General features: G+C 52.1%; 7 protein-coding genes across 7 annotated transcripts; 3 read left to right on the plus strand and 4 right to left on the minus strand.

The window, feature by feature from the left end:
* Nucleotides 1–815: 815 nt before the first annotated feature.
* B0T23DRAFT_356273 (uncharacterized protein) lies at nt 816–2159 on the plus strand (the record flags this gene model as incomplete). The annotated part of the gene is made up of 1 exon (XM_062836172.1): nt 816–2159. The coding sequence occupies one exon, from the start codon at nt 816–818 to the stop codon at nt 2004–2006; it is 1191 nt and encodes a 396-aa protein (XP_062694349.1). The 3' UTR covers nt 2007–2159.
* A 721-nt stretch (nt 2160–2880) lies between these two features.
* B0T23DRAFT_312810 (uncharacterized protein) lies at nt 2881–3993 on the plus strand (the record flags this gene model as incomplete). The annotated part of the gene is made up of 1 exon (XM_062834706.1): nt 2881–3993. The coding sequence occupies one exon, from the start codon at nt 2881–2883 to the stop codon at nt 3991–3993; it is 1113 nt and encodes a 370-aa protein (XP_062694350.1).
* Nucleotides 3994–6008: 2015 nt separating this feature from the next.
* On the minus strand, nt 6009–6442 carry B0T23DRAFT_427867 (ribosomal L29e protein family-domain-containing protein; the record flags this gene model as incomplete). The annotated part of the gene is made up of 4 exons (XM_062840099.1): nt 6009–6044; nt 6109–6211; nt 6316–6367; nt 6436–6442. 4 exons carry the CDS (start codon nt 6440–6442, stop codon nt 6009–6011), a joined length of 198 nt encoding a protein of 65 aa, XP_062694351.1.
* Nucleotides 6443–6719: 277 nt separating this feature from the next.
* On the minus strand, nt 6720–8370 carry B0T23DRAFT_121130 (mitochondrial carrier domain-containing protein). The gene is made up of 4 exons (XM_062832039.1): nt 8065–8370; nt 7447–8003; nt 7153–7390; nt 6720–7089 (listed from the first exon to the last, which is right to left on the minus strand). Exons 1-4 carry the CDS (start codon nt 8166–8168, stop codon nt 6969–6971), a joined length of 1020 nt encoding a protein of 339 aa, XP_062694352.1. The 5' UTR covers nt 8169–8370; the 3' UTR covers nt 6720–6968.
* A 1103-nt stretch (nt 8371–9473) lies between these two features.
* B0T23DRAFT_121136 (uncharacterized protein) lies at nt 9474–10149 on the minus strand. Its single transcript, XM_062832040.1, has one exon. The coding sequence runs from the start codon at nt 10055–10057 to the stop codon at nt 9656–9658; it is 402 nt and encodes a 133-aa protein (XP_062694353.1). The 5' UTR covers nt 10058–10149; the 3' UTR covers nt 9474–9655.
* A 1879-nt stretch (nt 10150–12028) lies between these two features.
* On the plus strand, nt 12029–15011 carry B0T23DRAFT_427869 (uncharacterized protein; the record flags this gene model as incomplete). Its single annotated transcript, XM_062840100.1, has 4 exons — nt 12029–12411; nt 12466–12682; nt 12741–13054; nt 13115–15011. The coding sequence occupies 4 exons, from the start codon at nt 12029–12031 to the stop codon at nt 15009–15011; spliced, it is 2811 nt and encodes a 936-aa protein (XP_062694354.1).
* Nucleotides 15012–16256: 1245 nt separating this feature from the next.
* On the minus strand, nt 16257–17692 carry B0T23DRAFT_394992 (uncharacterized protein; the record flags this gene model as incomplete). Its single annotated transcript, XM_062838160.1, has 3 exons — nt 16257–16432; nt 16500–17237; nt 17296–17692. The coding sequence occupies 3 exons, from the start codon at nt 17690–17692 to the stop codon at nt 16257–16259; spliced, it is 1311 nt and encodes a 436-aa protein (XP_062694355.1).
* Between the last annotated feature and the right edge of the window lie 172 nt (nt 17693–17864).

The following is a 17864-nucleotide window of genomic DNA, read 5'->3' on the forward strand; positions in this document are numbered from 1 at the left end:
ATCATCTCTCGTCGATTCCCGAAGTATGCCGCCCTTTCATCCCGAACACAATAAACAATGGATTTGTCATCCGCGTTCTCTTGTTCACTGGTTCTAAGGTCTTGCAAGAAACACTCTGCGTTGTCTCAGACGCTTGAGGCATGGACCAGAAGCTGCCATCTGACGAGCTTCATCCAGTTTATCAACATCCCGCCGTGACACATAACAAACGACTAACACCGAAGATTTACGGCTCCAGAAAGGACTATGATGACTTTCAATGCACATTCTTCGGTATCGGTCATATATCCTGTTCGTCGTCTCCTCGTCATTGGAAATCCAGTGAGAGTGTCGAGAAGCTTTTAGGTCCACTGCTGTGAGCTATCACATTTTGGATAATAAGAGCCTTGACGGCAACTCCTCGCTTCCAAACAAACGATGGCTTTGTTGTTGTTCTTGTTCTGCAAGACAGACGCTGTGCATCACAGTCTTTTCTAATAATGCCATTATCGTCCATTGTAAATTGTTCAATTCACTGTGACCGGCCTCCAAGAGCTTCACCACCATGGCCTCTCGTCATGATAGATTGCCAGTACCACTCGTGATGGCCGCAGAAATGATATCTCAAGAATTCCAGAAGACTTAAATACTCCTCTGGAGCTCGCTCTCTGCAGTTTCAGATTGTCCCTCGCCGATATCGATCTAGAACATCGGTACGAAAACACAGCACCAAGCGAGTAAGGACTCGAACATTATCAAGACACACCCGATGATCCTGGCCAACACGACGAAGCCCACAAGACTCAGCACTTGCCGGCAACCTCAACACCTCCACAATGGAAGACATCAAGTCCCCCGACCTTTCACCCCTCACCTCTCTCACCAACACACCCCGACTTCTCAGCCCGGAACCCAGATTTAAACACGAGGGAATCGCTTCGGAAGCTGCGCCGGACTTCAACCCCCTCCGTCGTCCCCACCTCCACCCCCGCGTCCTCACCCTCTCCCACCTCCGCCTCCGCCGCCTCCGCCACCACCTCCCCCGGGACATCGTCTCCATCTCCAAACTCTGCCGAGATCTCCAGGAACGAGTGAACGACATCCCCGTTCCCATCATACCAGCCGTTCCCTCCATCCCACATTTACGCTCCGCAGGCCCCGTTAACGTCTACGAAGAAGCCGTCTCCGCTGCCGCCGCCGATGTAGAAAGAATCGCCGACATCAAAACCCAACTGGAACTCCTCGCCCACGAACTCGAAATACTCAGAGGCGCCGTGTTTGAGCGGTTCGAGGACTTGTTTGACAAGAAGAGGGAGGGGGCTCTGAAGAAACAGCTGGATTGCTGTTTTAGGGATTTGAAGGAGTTGCAGGTGGAGGTGAATCACAGGATTTGGAGTGGGAGGTTGAGGCAGCCATTGCAGCCACTGCAGCCACTCCCGCAGCGACTGCATCAGCTGGGGATGCCTACAATGGAGCGACTGAATAGTGGAATTCAAGGAAAAGGAAAGGGGAAGGGTAAAGGAAAGGAGACGGAGAGGGAGGTTGAGAGGGAAGGCGAGCAGAATGCCCAAGAGCAGAGTGTCCTGGACGCCATGGACATGGACCTCAGCGTGGGCGCCCAGTTCCAATTTCCCGAATGGCCGGAATTTAACGACGAGGAAATCATAACCATGTTCAAAGAGATGGAGGAGGAGTTACTGGAGGAGCCAGTCAACTGGGAGGAGATTCTGAAAGCCGAGGCCACGAACGAAGAGGCCCAGGTGAGGGGCCCTGTGAAGAGGGAGCAGGAGGACGATAAGATGCAGCTAGACGACGTCGAAGAAACGGAGACTGTGAAGGAAGACCAAACTAAGAAAGAAGTTGATGAGGAGAGAATGGAGGAGGATGTTGATACGAAGGAGCCCGAGGAAAGTATATGGAGCGAGGAATCTGGAGGAGTTGACTGGAGGGCATATCTGCCTTCAGCGCACCCCTGCGACCCAGGTGCGCGTACAAGCTGGCATTGCGCGTGGGGTCGGAGGCAGTAGATGGTATTTGCGGATCGTGGAGGAGACTTTGTCAGCTAGGTCTGGGTCGAAGGGATTGTGGGTAAGGAAAAGGATGTGATGTACTTGGCACCTTATCGAAGGAATAGAGGGGATATCAGAGACGGGATTTGAGGATTTGGGAGTATAGAAACCGCCAAGAGATACTAGATGATGAGAACGAAACTTACTAGAATCAAAGGTGGCCTGGGTCCAAACCGACATAGGATATTTACCAAGCTTTTCATTCGCACTATGAGATCTGTGCCGTTCGCCATACCCCTTGTTTGTCGCAAATCTCTTCAAGATGAAATACATATTTTGGTCGGTCGTCTGGGGGAGTCCGGTCGTCCCAAGTGGAAGTATTAGACGTCTGTCTCGAACCTGTCATCTGAAGATTGTCACTTGTTCGATCCAGCTTTTCAACTCAAAATACATGCTCCATCCAACTAAGCTGCAGGTGGCAAAACCCTTTCTGATACCTCAATCTTCGAGTCCACCAACGAAACCAACTCGAAGCTTGTTGATTCTTACTCGTGAAGAACTTCAAAGACAGCCGAATCACGCTTAAAGCTTGCCGGAACAAGCAACACTGGAAGTCAACGTCTCCAAAGATTTCGAGAAGCAACTCACACCTGCTCATATCATAGGAAACAGTCCAAGACACTTGGAGCGGAACGCAACAATATCCACGAGCCCACTGGATTTGTGATCTCGAGCTGAATCGTTGTTTGCTCACCTTTCCACTCCATATCGCCCACCGGTAACACAAAAGCCTCTTTCTGCTCCATATCAACAGGTAAATAAACCGTCGTAGAAACCAAGACACAAGAGTCTTTGACGGGAAGCTGACATTCCAGATCCCTTCACCAAAATCATGTCCCGTCCCCGGCCACCACCCCTCCAACTCAACCCCGTACTCCCAACACCACCCGTCACTCCCGACAAGCTTCAACATCATCTCACCTCGACCTCTCCCAACCAAACCGCTTGGACACCACGAGAGCCCAAAAGCGTTCGATTCGCTCTACCATCTGCTCAAACTCCGGGGCCCAAATCCAAGTTCTCCAAGACAGCGACGTTCAAAACCCACCACAGCCAGACGACTAAGGCAAAATCCAAGAAAATCCCCGCAAAGCCCTACAGCGCTTCGCTCAATCGGCTCATGGTGAGGTATTACGCTCTTGTGCAGTCTCTTTGCGAGTCAAATCTCTCTGAGTCCAAGTTCAAGTCCAAGGTCGCCGACGACAAATTACCTTCAAAATGCAGGGGCATTCTCGCACCTCCTCCATCCCCCGTCAACCCCGTCTTCTCTCCCGTTCGAGACATCCAAATCCAAATCCAGCAACGCAAACCCCTCCAAGCCATTAGAAGCCACGCCCACGCCTCGATCTACAAACCTTTGACAGCCATAGCGCCTGTGCTTACGCTTCCCTTGTTGCCGAGCCTGGAGGCGGAGAAGGAGGTGAGGAAGGTGCTGAAACGGGCGAAGAGAGGGTTAAAAATATTAGAGGAGTTGGTTGCCTCTAAATCGCAAGGTTCAGATTTGGAGTTGAATTTGGATCTGGATCAGAACATGGGGATGGATGAGATGGATTTGAATCGGGAGCTTGCCCATGTTGGGAGTGGTGACCGTATGGACCTCGATCTAAACGGCTCTGGCAGCGCCCACATGCATATTTTTGGGCCTGGAGGACGGCTCGGAGCTGCGGAGTGTCGGAGGGGTTCTCAGAAAATGATGACAAAGGAGAGGGAAATGGAGGCAATCCAGGAAGGTGTGGCCATGATGAGTCTTGAGGAGACGCGTGGGCTTCCACATCTGCGTGTACCTGGTCGCAAGGTCGAGGGATTATCGAGCGCTGGGTTCTGTGGCATCGGCGTTAACTGGGAGGGCTTCCAAGGAGAAGTGTGCGATGACATCGTTGGTCGTAAGGAGCAGGCTCAAGATGAAGCGGTGCTGACTGGCGTGGGCGGGTTGATGAGCATTTGAAGACGCGGCCCCGTTGATGCCGTCCTTGAACGGTAAAATGCCGAATGGTGATAGCTAATTGGCTGGCGTAGATGATATATACGCGAAGAGAGTCGTGGAAGACCTGTGTTCGTCGGAAAAACGAGGACAGGATGACGATGAGGATGCGAGTAAATAGCTGGCAAACCGGAGCGAAGATGATGGCAGAGGTCGACACAAAGGAATGAACAGGCGCATGGCCGCTGGATGCCCTGGCCCAGAGTTCTTCATCAACTTGGAGGACGATCACCTAAAGTTGGATGTGTGATGATCGGCAATTCGTCGTTTTCTCATCGAGGGTAGCCCGGACCTTAGTTTGTGGGCTAATGCGAGATTGATGTCTGCATGGAGCTGGGAGTCAGAGACGAACACATCTAGAAACAGCCGCTTTTGCCGTAACACAAGCACCAATACTCACATAGATACATACCTGGCATCACCATAGCTTTCATTCGCTTCCATGAAACAAAAGCTTCACTGAGAATGACTTTGGCAAGCAGCCGGTTCCTCGAAAGTAGAAGAGTGCAAATGTGTGGGGCTCACCCCTTTTCTTTGTTTACTTGGTCGTTACGTACGTACTGTACCTGGGAATGGGTTAGGGTTGTTATAGAATGGTTAGCGCAATCACCGGCGCCTCACTCGTGTTTCTGGAGACTTGACGCGGTTATTGTTCAAATTATCCAGAGGAAACAAAAATGCATAGTTTAGGACCCTGGGCGTTCCCTTGCGTATTTTTCGCCCGGCCGGTAGAGGTGGAAGGGTTTCTTTTCGAGCAGTGTCCGCCAAGCCGATCCTGAACATCATCACATGCCCCTGGTACTCCGTCCTAGCGGCCATGGGAGAGTTTCCGGAAGCCCACAAAGAGCCCCCGCACTGGAATGGGCGAATATGGGTTTCCGGTCCCCTACTCAGACGGTGCCAAGCGGTTCGAAAAGGTAGCGTGTTGATGTTGTGAAAAAAAAGCCAAATCGTGATCGTGTGAGGCTGCGGACTGTTCGAGACCAGGGTGACGCCTGCTCATTGGTGACGATAATGTACCTGATCAGCTGCCATAACGTCAGATCGCTAACATTCCATCTTTGATGCTGCTGTGCTGAGCTAGGCCCGTAGCCTGATATGACGTGCGAGTTTGTTGTAGATCGACATTTGTGTACACAGGAAAACAGGTGATTTAGAAACTTCTGTCACCAATTCAATGTTTTCCACATGCGCCGAGAGATTGACATGATCACTATCATGCAGTCACTACCGCATTGGGATGAAAAAAAAAGAGTATCAAAACTTTCTTGTATTTCGCGTTTCTTAGACTAAGGCACTGCCTTGGTGAGTGCAGGCATGCAAAGCATTTAACGATCCGGGGAAGCATCGCAATGAATCATCAAGGCACGGGGCAAACCATTGAAACCATAACTCCATGAAAGCAGGGAATCCACAAAAGGCAAGGGGAGAGGACAGGGTCGCGAAACGATGGGTTGTCGCCGTCCTTCCATGCACGAGGGTCCTTAGAGTATAGAGAATCAAAGTGTACGAGTAGTACGGCAAAGTGTTCTTCTTGGCACGATTAAATCCTTCAACACATGAGCGTAGGTATATGAGCCCATTGTTGTACACACTGATGCCGTTCAGTCCCCATAGGAAAGGGGATTCAGAAGCGGGGAATCTGTCAGGAAGGGCAGGGACAAAGTTATGCGGTCGGTCCTGAGTTGCTCGGGCATGGTACGGGGTGATGCTGGCTGAAGGGATATCCAATTTCGTGCGTCCATCGGTCGCGAATCGGGGTTTACTGTTTGCTGTGTGCGCGCCCAATCGAGGGTGGTGGGGAGGGTAAATCCTGTTGTGACTGAATACCAGGACAAGAAATCGCAGCCTTTGAACATCACAATTTCACCGTCAACGCCGGAAAATGGGTCATCTTGTTGTCTGTCCCGAATGAATGTTTCGTCATTCAGAATGGTATTTCATTTGACGCCTCCCGACAGATGTTGGGTAGAGGAAATCTAAGCAGTCTCGCGCTTGCCCTCCTTGAACTCCTTCTGTAAAGTTGTTAGCGAAAAGCGCTCTTTCGTGGTTTTGTTGCGAATCGGGATCGAGGCGTACCAGAGCCTTGGCGGTGCCGTGGAGAGCATGACGATGGTTGCGGCGGAACTTGGGGTCAGTGCCCTTGAGGGAAGGGTATCTGGAAGTCTTGGGCTTCTTGATACTGTTTTCGTGAAAATAAATTCGTCAGCACTTCTGGCTCATTCGGGGATCCATTATCATCTTCTCTTCTTTGGTTTTCAAGTGGTGATGCTGGGGCGGTCGTACCCGTTGCGGTGAGCCTTCCGCGACTGGTTGTGCTGAGACGAGTTCTTGGACTCTGTTGAAAACGATCAGTATTCCATTATTTCGACACGACGATATTCTGACGGCAGAGGCACAACATACTGGCCATTGCGACTGATTTCCGGCGTCAAACAAACAGACGATGTTCGGAGGCTGCTGGGGTTGCAAGGTCAGACAAGCGAGTTTAATTCCTGCGCCAAATGTGGGAGAATTTCCACTGCCCTAATTTGGTGGGAGTGGCTTGTGCGTGGCTAAAGCTTGGTTGCGCCACACTTGGTTATCACTCACTGCAACTTCGCAGCAACCTGGAGCTGGGTGGAGACATTGGATGGTTCCTCTTGGCGCGACAACTCCGAGGCGGCTCTCAGCTTCAACTTTGCTCCTAACAACAAAATTATAATGACTGTCGGCAATGATCAAGGCTGAACTCATAAAGGTCTTGTATCCAAGGGATATCTATTCGCTCTATATAACCAGGTCCGGCTGAAACATGAAACCCAAGTAGCAGAAGATTACCGAATTGTGAGTATGATTCTCCAAACACGACCGCCATCAAATGCAGCAAAAATACAGTACAAGCGGAACGTTCAAGTCATGATATGTGCTTTCGTTGTTCAAGAAATGGAAGGGAGCGTCTACTTGGCGATGACGGGGGACGCAACCTTTGCCGCGGCAGCCAAAGCAGCGGCCTTGCCGAGCTGCTGCGACCGAAGCTTCGAAAGGAAGCGCATGAAGAGGATGAACATGAGCTCGACACTATGATGCAACATGTCAGTATTTCGCTGTGATGAATATCGTGGACGATTTTTCGTAACGTACCGCTCCTTGGTCATCATCAAGATACCTTGTACTAAAAAGCCCTTAAGAAGCTGGGGCCCGATACCCTTGAACAAACTCAACGCGCCCTCGTTCTTGACAATGAACTCCATCACCTCGACGAAGCTCTTGAAAGGCTTGCCGTTGCGAGCCGCGGGAGGCTTGGATTGCAGGCCTACTTTGGCGACAATGAGGGGCTGGGTGACGATGGTGGCAATCGACTTGGACAATGCGCCAAGAACTACGGAGCAATTGTTAGCCAAGCATATCGCATAATCTTCCAGGACTCAAACTTACGGAAAGCCTCCCAGGGCTTTAAGGTGTTCTTTCCAGGGAAAAGAATATCCTTCAGCCTCTCGTACGCGCCATATGTGATGGCCGGGTTGACAACCAGAACCAAGCTAGCCTTCAAGCCTCTCCAGAGTCCGGTAATGCCATCCTCGCCCTCGACAACCTCCCGAGCGGTATCGATGATGCCCTTCCTGTCCTCCTTGTTTTGCGTCTGCTGGCGGGTGGTGATGACCGCGACTGGGATGGTGAAAAGCTGGCCGAGCGCACCGGCAACGGCGCCAAGGGACAACTCAGCGGCCGTCGAGGGGTGTGCATCCGATTTTTGGTACTGGAGATACAGCGTGCGGACGATCGAATACCAGTAGAAGTAGGCGAAGTTGCTCGACGTGACACCCAGTAGCGCACCGTTCATGCCAGCATAAAGACCCGCAATGCCCTCGGCATTCTTGATCTTGGTGAGGGCGTCCCATGTTCCCTTGTAGTGAACCTCATTGCTGGCCGTAGCCTCTTGCTTTTCAACGTCGGCGGACTTCTTGACTTGGACTTGGAGTTTTGTCTTGATGCTGCAGTTCTCACAAAGTCAGTGACTGCTAGAAAGAGCGCAAAGAAGAGGGGTGTACACACAGATCAAGTGGGTATACAAGCACGTTGGCGAAAGCGGCACCAGCAGCGCCGGCCGTGGCCTTCCCCCAGGGGCCCAATTGGGCGGGCTTTGAGTGTGCTGCCATTGTTGATTGTTACTTTGATATCTAGAAATACTCTGGACGCTCGGGGCGGGAGTTCGAAGTAGTGGTTCAGACGGAAAGGGTCGCTTGGTGTTGGTTGGCGCAATCGCTGGCTCGAGATCCCCGCTTATGTCAATGTCGTGTAGGACGGCAGGACCAGTGTATAATTTGGTAGATAGGTATCGCGACAACGGAAAATAAAATGATAAGAGGCAGATGCGAATAAGAACCAAAGATGGGGGGTTTACAATCTCAAAAGTGAAAGGCAAGATAGGAAAGGATATGCGACCGAATGATAACAATGAACACACACGACACAGGGAAGGAAATCGGTGACGACAAGTACGGACCGACGGGCGCAAGAAGGGGGGGCGGCGCCCAGGTGGTTCCTTTACAACGATTTTAGGTTATTTCAGACCGTCCAAATGACATGTACCGAGGCCGGCGGTGGGACTCTGACTTTTTGGCGGTCTCGACGGGGCAACCTCACAAGGGAAGTGGAATCCAGGCCAGTATGTACGTGGGAAAGTGGAATGGAAAGCAATCACCCAGGAACTTTTCAAAGGTCTTCCCCCTCCCCAGCAAAAAAAAAGAAGCCAAAGTAACCTACCCGTGATGGACGATAACCGGATAACCACCGACAACCTCGGCACACCTCCAATTCCCCAATAAAGTTACGGCAGTGTCTGCTGTTTCGTTACTTTGCAGAAGGCCGCGGCATCTCCCAGGCAGGGCCACACAGGGGCCTTGATGCCCCAATCGGATCGGGTTTTGCGGCTTTTGGGGTTCCAGGTTAGGTTGCGTTCCCGTCCCCACGATTGCGTCGATAAAGATTCCCCGGATCCCCAGCTTTTCAAGTCATTGCGTCTTGCTTCCATCTTCCTGTCTTTTTTTTTCAGTTATCAGATCAGATAAGGCGGCAGGACGCCACGACTTCCCATTCGACAACATATTCCACCATGTAAGGGGGCCAATGGGAATTTATATGCGACGTCAGCGACCGAATTCCATTTCGCTCTCTCCGGGCTCTTCGGATTAAGCAACTCAGTTCTCCAGAGCAAAGCCAAACTCGATGATGCAGTACCGAGGCATCATTGCGACCGTCTCCATCTGTGACCTCGTACATAGCACGATAATCCAGTCAACCAGCGACAACCAGCCTCCAAGCTTTTATACTCGACATGCTTTTGAGGGAGGAACTGCTTTTCGCCAAGCACTACATAAGTCTGGCAAAATCTGGTCGAAAGTTGTCATCAAATTCCGACAGGAGGCTTGATGGGCAAACCATCCTTTGACTCCGATCTAAGGGGATCCCCACAAGTGCTGAAACGAGTTGTCAGCTGAGGAAGAAGTTTTGGAACATAAACTCAAACCAGGGATTTCGGTGGGCGTTGTTCTTCAAAGATGATACAAGGAGTTGAATCAATGAAAGACCAAAGATGCATTTGATGGGGCGTCAGGTTTGTCGGCTTTTGTTCCTCAACTAGACTCTAAGTTGTTAGAGGTGTTGTGGCCATGGCTTGGAGAGTTGGAAGCGAAGACTGGTTATAATCCTGCGAGACCGTTCTCCGCTGCCATGACACATCGTTCAAGCGGTTCTTCCCGCCCGCTCTCTGGCAACACATCCGAGGATCGTGTTCGGCGAGCCCGGAGGTGCTGATAAAGAAGGACTTGCGCATAGGATGGTTATTGGTTAACGTTTTGCTGCAAGACATCCGAATGACGATCATGCCGCAACCAGCAACATGATTCTTGATATAGCCATTGGCACACGGCTGTGAAAATAGCATTACTATGGTGCTTGTATCCGTCGTGATCTTCAACCAAGTCTTTTGACACACAACGGCGTCCCCGGGTGGCTGAGTAGCCAAGCTCCCAAGACACCTAGGCATAAGACCAACCAACGATCAAGTTGTGTTGTTCACCGTTCTCACCGTTTCGTCATCCAAGCTATGGTCCTGTACCTATCTGTATCCTTTCGTGATGCAGTTGCATCTCTGGCTTCCCTTGGCGGTGGCCCGATCCCTAGGTCGGCGATCAGGAAACCCGAAGCCCCCCACGTCCCAGCTGAAAACATATGCCTGTCACAGTGGAGGCTCTCTCGGCACCGCCAACCGGGCAATTGAAGGAGCACCCGGCGATCAGGTTGAAGAGAACTTTGTTGGCCCAGGAACGCATGCCGAGGCCGCTAAAGGCACTAGAACTAAAGGCCGCAATGCCCCACCATGGCCTCATGGCATGATGCGACGGGAGGCTCCAGGTCCAGGGCGCAGGAACAGCAGATCCCCTCATCCCGTCACTGCCCGTGGCGGGGCTCTTGCATCGCTGTCCGGTTTTTGATGTCAGTTTGTACCTTATCGGCCGATGCGGGGTACCGTCGGTGCTGTTGACTGCGTTGACTTCAGTGCATTACCTTGATACTTCTCGGAAAAGGGGAATTGTAAAGTTGAGAAACAATAGCTGTAGTAGGTTGAGATATTGGGCTTTTTCCATTCCACTTCCCAGTTCCAAACTCTTCGAAATGACCTTGGGGGGGTTTCAAACTGACTCGTCCGCCATATCTGCTTTTGTCATCCAAGAAAGACCCAAGCAAGTGTCAACTCTTTTTCATCACCCTCCCAGCCCCCGACTTGGTCACTTCCACTTCGACCAACCCCGTCTCTAACTTGATATGGCCAACCTCTGCACGCCAAGGTTCCAGTGATAGAAAAGGTAGGGATCTCGTTTCCCAGATAGGCCGGTAGGGCTTCCCCTGTCTCACCCGCCACGCCGTCCGTCCTGCAGCACAACGGCATTCACTCCGACGTGAAAGCTCCGACTTGTGCGCGATTCCAAACGGCCTGTGTGGAGTCAAGGCCTAACTCGCGTCCAGCAACCCAGATCAGTAGTTAAGGTTAGGGTTAGTCGTGGAGACTCAGGAGTAGCCGTTTAGAGGCACCCCGCTTGTGAATGTGACGGAATTGAGCGCTTCGAAATACTGTAGGTGGGTTTGAACACTTTTTGTCGTTGTAGATGATGAGACTCGGTGACGGTTGCTGGCGCGCAAAGTCAATGCCAAGCTCGGGGTCTTTGGCTAGAGCTGGGCTGTCAGTTTCCTATCGGTTTGGCCCCACACTGAAAGGCAGTTTGGAATCAAGCACAGTCGGATTATCCGAGACGAGGAATCGACTTTGCCGGAATCTCCACCGACACTGTTGGCACCACCGCGGAATGTTGCACCGCCCTGAGCTGGCTCGGGTTCCGCAAACCTCAGGGCCGGGGATACCTCCTGCAGGACGACCCGTCGGTGCCCCATTTGGGAATCCAAGTGCACAGAAGAACGGGCCGTTTACATGTTCGGCTTCCACGGCCAAGAGCTCAACATCCGGTGTGCTGGAGTCGATGCCAAAGACGGATGGACATTCGCTGCAGCCAAGAATCACATCAAGGCGGCGTCCCCAGTTTCAGCAAGTGGAAGCTCAATACACGAGGTCGTTGTCTGGGGTCCCGTTCCTTTTCGCAAAATATAGTACGTTATTGAGCAATCGAGCCTCTTTATTCGTCGTCTTTGATCCTGTCCTTGATTCGAAGAGAATTAGAACACTAGTCTGACTAGTCTACGCTACTCATTTGATCCGTGTCATCTATCCCTCCACATTTGCTGTCATCTGGATCCCAGTCGGCATTCGTCCTTAACATTGCCTTTATATATACTTCGAACCCATATTCCGCAATAGTCCGCCCAACTGCGGTCCCAGGAGAGGACTCGAGGACTGGGCATCCCAAATTATGCATACAAGTCTTACACCATTATCCTTCCACAAGTGTCACGATGGAGGCTAGAGCTCTGGTAATGCCCAACACCCTCTAGATCATGTCTCTACATGAGCTTTACATCTAACTTTGGCAAGGAACACGAGCGTCGTCTCGCCGAATCCCATGGCCAAGAAGCACTCAAACATGCCATTGCGGCCGCCGAGATTTACATGCGCGCAGCCGAAAAAGCCGCCAACCCCAAAGACCGCAACCGCCTACAGCGAAAATGTAGCGACCTCATAGCCCTTGGCGAACGACTCAAAGCCAATGCAAAATCCGCCGCTACTTCTGCCCGCTCGCCAGTGCCCGAATCGACGCGGACGCTGACCATTGCCGAGAAAACTCTTCTCCTAAAATCGTCCAAGTTGCATGGCAATATCTTTCCACCGTGGGAGAAGACACCAGCTTCGGATGAGTTTGCCGCCTCAAAGGCAGCCGATGGGTGCTATACGTATGTTATGACAAATTATGGGATATGAAATGGCCTTGTCTCACTGTTCCACAGGGACCATTCACCCTTTACTCTCTCCCCTGAGCAGCAAGACATATTTGCCGGCTGGAAGAGGCCACATGAGATTTTCATGGATGTGCCGGAACGGGAGGCAGACGTCTTCATGACTGCGACGGAAAGCATTGATCTCGGTCAGGATTTGGCAACCGATTGCTCGGTCGTAGCAAGCTTGTGTGCTGCTGTCCGGCAATTCGGCCCAAGGACAGGCTCGGTAAGAACACAGGACCGCCTTTCTGTGACACATATGCAGTCTCACTAACACAGACCAGTTGCTTTCCTCTCTCATGTATCCTTATGACGACGACGTCAAGCGACCAGCCGTATCACAAAATGGCAAGTACATCTTCCGCATGTACTTCAATGGCTGTTGGCGCAAGGTGCTCATAGACGACCGTCTTCCGACCTCTTCCTCCGAGCGCACGCTTTATGTAGTGGACCGACGCAATCCATATCTGATCTGGCCGGCATTGATCGAGAAAGCCTACTTGAAGATTCGAGGCGGCTATGACTTTCCTGGCAGCAACTCTGGCACGGACTTACACGCTCTTACCGGTTGGATTCCAGAGCAAATATTTCTTCAAACGTGAGAAACACTCCCTTTCGTTGCGTCCATAGCCGTTAAGATGCTAAGTGAAATTGACAGCGATGACATCGAGCTGAATGAGACATGGAGCCGTATCAAGACAGCGTACGAACAAGGCAACGCGCTAGTGACACTCGGTACCGGCAAACTCTCCCGTGAGGAAGAGCGAACCCTTGGCCTGGTTAGAGAGCACGACTACGCAGTACTTGACCTTCGGAACGACGGAAACAACCGACTCTTTCTAGTGAAGAACCCATGGCGGGACAGCTTGGTATGGACGGGTGTAGGATCAACTGCCACCTCGAGCACCGACAGGAGCGGATCCTCAGAAGAGAGCATGTCCAACACCTTCTGGATGACCTTTGAGGATGTCCTCCAACACTTCGACTCACTCTACGTCAACTGGAGTCCTTCCCTCTTCCGGTTCCGTCAAGACCACCACTTTACATGGACAATCCCTCCAAAAGCCGAAGAGCTGGTCTTCACCCAAAACCCACAATACAGCATTCTCTCCCACACCGGTAGCCCAGTCTGGGTCCTCCTCAACCGGCACTGGCAAGACTCCGAACTCGACATCCTCCGCGAACGCAAGCAAGAACACGACTTCCACCAGCCCCTAAAATCCCTTGGCTACATGTCCCTCTCCCTCTTTGCCTCCCACCCGCCCGGTACGCGCATCCCCCTCTCCGAAGGCTCCCACCACGCCCTGCACCAAGGTCCCTACGTCGACAGCCCCAACACGCTCCTCCGCTACTCTCCCACGCCCGGCGTTGCCCAAACCCTCGTTATTGCTCAATCCGACCTCCCGCTCCCTTCCTACTCCTTCACCCTCTCCTTCTTCTCTAACTCGCCCTTAACCATCTCCCCGGCCTCCGACCCGCTTCCCTATAACGAAACCATCACGGGGGCCTGGACCCGCCGCACAGCCGGCGGCTCAACGGTCTACCCATCCTACGTCACCAACCCGCAATACGCCCTCACGCTCACCCGCCCTTCTCCCTTGTCTCTGGTCCTCAGCACCGAGAGGGCTGACAACCTCCCTGTGCACATTGCGGTCCTCTACTCCAACGGCGGACAACGCGTCACGGCCGTCGTGGGGCGGGATCTCATTTGTTCGAGCGCCGAGTATCAAAGGGGGTGCACGTTTGCTTCTACGCTGCCTTCTTCCAACACCTCCAACGCCTCCGTGGCATCCAACAACCACGGACACACCTCCTCCCTCATCGACCCGGGTACCTACACCATAGTCCTCTCCACCTACGAGCCCGGGCAAACAGGCCGGTACTCCCTCCGCGTCAGCGCCGCTTGCCCATTCACTATCGAGCCGATCCTATCGGACGCAGCAGGGCGTTTACGCACGCCCGCTCCCTCGCCTGCCACCTTCCGCCAAGGCGAGGGAAGAGTTCGCGCCCGCGTCGACGTCGCCAGACTCACCCGTGCCAGCGTATTAGCGCGATCCGTCAAGACGGGATCTACTACGCAAAAGACGGCCATGGTGAGAGTAGCCCTTGAACTAGGTACTATCGAAGGACGAAAACGAGTATTAGCCAGCACGGCTTCGGGAGGCGGGGGCGAGTTGGCGGCTAGTCTAAGTAATCTCAGTCTTTCGGAGAGGCTCGGAGGGATCGGAGGAATTGGAGCTGGACATATACATGGCGGGCAGGGTACCACTGAAGGGGATGGATACAGCGCCAAGGGGGAGTTTGCGGATGCTAGTCTAGGTTTAAGAACGAGAGAGGTGGATTTGGATCCGGATGTGATCAGGGTGTATGGAGGATTGTGGTTGGTTGTTGAACAAATTGGTGGTGGTGGTCAGGGTCATGTAACTGAGGGGAGTGATGATGATGGTGGTGGTGGTGGTGGTGGTGGTGGTGGTGGTGGCGGCGGAGTGCATGTTGAAATTTCGAGTGATGGGGTAGTGAGTATTGGGGAGTGGAAGGCTGCTAATGAGGATTAATGACTAGAGGTACCTTCATAGAACCTAAGAGGTTTGTTTACATCGGAGTGGGATTTTGATTGGAGGTGGATATTGGGAGATTATCTTCCTTCAACCACGCTCTCGGCACGCTCTAGAGCGTCTTGAAAAGGAAAATTCGTGGCTTCTCATTTGGTGATGATCAGCGGTCATGATAATCTCCGTCTGTGAGTGATCTGATATTCCGGATGAAACAGCATTGTCTATTCCTAGAGCGTTGTTGCGTACATTAGGAAGTATTGGCGCCCGCACAATACATAAGAAACCGCTCGTCAATTTCTGTTTCTAGTTTTTTTCTTCTTAGTTTGCATGTTCTCTTGGGTTTAACTATTCTCGCTACAATTACCAAACACGGATAAACAGTTCCAGAGCCACTGTCGCGTCCCATACTTCAAGATCTGCTACCAACAAAGGGTAATATGATCGTAACTGGGAGCTGCTAAGTTGCGAAACAAGCAAGATGACATGAAAATCCTTTTCCATCTGCCAAGATTTCATCCTCCCCCTAGGTTCTGGATGTTTTCTTGACATCGTCATGCTTCCTCCGCTCTCTTTCCTTTGGGCGCTCATACGCTATGAATCCATATGCTAATCAAACACAATCTAACAGCGATGGTTTCTCTTTAGCAAACGCCAGCGTGGGAAGGTGCTCGGCACTGCCAATTGATCCTGTCGTGCCCGTCTTGATGTCCTTCTGGTGGCAATTGCTATGATCATTGTCGATATCATTGCTGCCGCGTCCGTCGTCCGCCTCGATCATCCCTGTGAAGCCATCGTCTTGCCCCCGAGCGGGAGCACCTCGCGCGCGTACTCCTATGATCCTCTTGAGCCTTCCCACAGCTCAAGGGGACTGCATGTTCGAGCTCAAAGGTGGGATCTCAGCTTGCTTGTTGTTCACATGATGTTTTCCTTCCCATGCTCGTGAGATTGATAAGTGAACTGGTATGAGAGCTTCATGAGTCTTGAGATGCCGCCAGATACCGGATGCGCAATATGCAGTAACTCCACAAAAGAAAGACTGGACGGGTTTGTATGTGTAGTTAAAATCCTCGCTTTGTTTGGTGTGGTATTTCCGATGGCAGAGTAACTGGTTGCGGGATATGTTCATTTCTCGAAGTTGATGTGAACAGAAACGTCGTTGTCGTTAAGGAGGGCGATCTCGCAAATATGCACAATACTTGAAACAAGCCAACACATTTCAGTGAGGGAACCGGATCAAAGTGGATCCTAAAGCTCCTCCTCATCTTCAGCCTCCTGGAAACCATTCTGGAAAGAGGAATGACCGCCGTTGAAACCTAAGGGTTCAATCTGGGTGGGATGCGGAACGTATCGCATGGTGACTCGCTCAGAATCGAGGTTCATCAAGTCACCCATAGAGTTGGACGTAGTGTTAGGCACGGCACCTGTGAACAGTTGGTCCGCGTTAGTACGGCAATACATTAGACCCTCAAAAAGATTGGGTTTACTTACCTCCAGTATTCCGCGGGACTGAGGTCTGGCTGTTGAAAGCGTCCCTGTGTTTTGCTGTGGACGGCGTGATGATTACTGCCGCAGAAGCGCCTTGATGAGGACTATTCGCGCTGGGACCGGTATTGGTGACTTGCTGTAAGACTCCTATAAGATCCCCGCTAGCAGAATTGACATGAAGCTTTGCGGCTTTGGCCTTCATCATGGCAATCAGCTTCGTCATTTCTGCGAGAGTCGCCTCTCCCTCTTCGATCTCGCGAAGGAGCTGCTGCTTTCGCTCCTGCTCTTCACGCTCACGAAGGAGCGCAGCATGCTCGAGCTCTTGGACATTGACATTCTGGGAGTCGACTAGAGCCACTTTGTCCGAGACCTCAACGTTGACTTCATCACTAGCCTTGATTTGGGCCTTCGCTTTCGCCTTGGGGTTGGTCTCGTTCTTGGCCTCTAGGTTGACAGTGCTGGGCTCGTCCTGAAGGTGACTAGTAGCCGCACTTGAGGTCTCTTTGGGCTGCTGTGGGTAATTCTCTTGCAAGCTGAATGAGTTCGGCTTCGGTACCTCACTTGTTCCCTTCTCGTATTCTTCCTGGTAATACCTAACCTCGCCAACTGGGGCTGGGGTATCGTCATTGAAGAATGCAAACACGGCATCCTGTTCCTCTCGAGATGCAAATCTGCTCACCCCAAAACGTCTTCCCCTTGTCGCACGAGCTTGAACTTTGGAAGCGGTGGCTTTAGGGGCGGCTATAACGAATGCTTAGGGATATACATAATAGGTCTAAAAGTTTAATTGATGACATACCTTGCGGGGCAAAAAAAGAGCCACCGATACCGGATGGGGTTGCAGACGGAGTTAATCCGCTGTTGGCGGAAGGGGGTGCCACAATCGGAGTGGCAAATGGGCGAGGTTTGGTGGTCTGAGGAGTGTGAGAGGGCGTGGCAGGGAGATGACTCTCGCTCTGTTCTTGCTCGAAGGCCGCGGGCTGGAGAAGAGAGCCTCCGCGGCTTCTCCCACTTCGACCTCCACGAGAAGAATGGGTGATAGGAGAGGTGGAGGGAGAATCTCCATGATCGCGACCGCCTCTGCCTCTGTTGCGGGCTGAGCGGCGACTCTTCTGACGGTTGCCACCTTTCGTAGCTTCTGCTTGAAAGGCGCGCGCTTCTGCCAGTTGCTCCGCTAGCTCCTGGTCCGGAGTCATGGTTGCTACTTGGTTATGACGCGACGTGTGGTGAGAGAGTGTCCACAAAGCGATAGTTGTTATCGAGGTGAGCGGGGTGATGGGGATATTATTAGCAGTATTGTAGCAAGCTACCCGGAATGAGGAAGAGAAGTTTTGAATTGCTGCTGGTGGTGATGACCTTCTAGGGGAA

Source organism: Neurospora hispaniola, assembly GCF_033458365.1.
Source record: "Neurospora hispaniola strain FGSC 10403 chromosome Unknown B0T23scaffold_3, whole genome shotgun sequence".
Lineage (NCBI taxonomy): Eukaryota > Fungi > Ascomycota > Sordariomycetes > Sordariales > Sordariaceae > Neurospora > Neurospora hispaniola.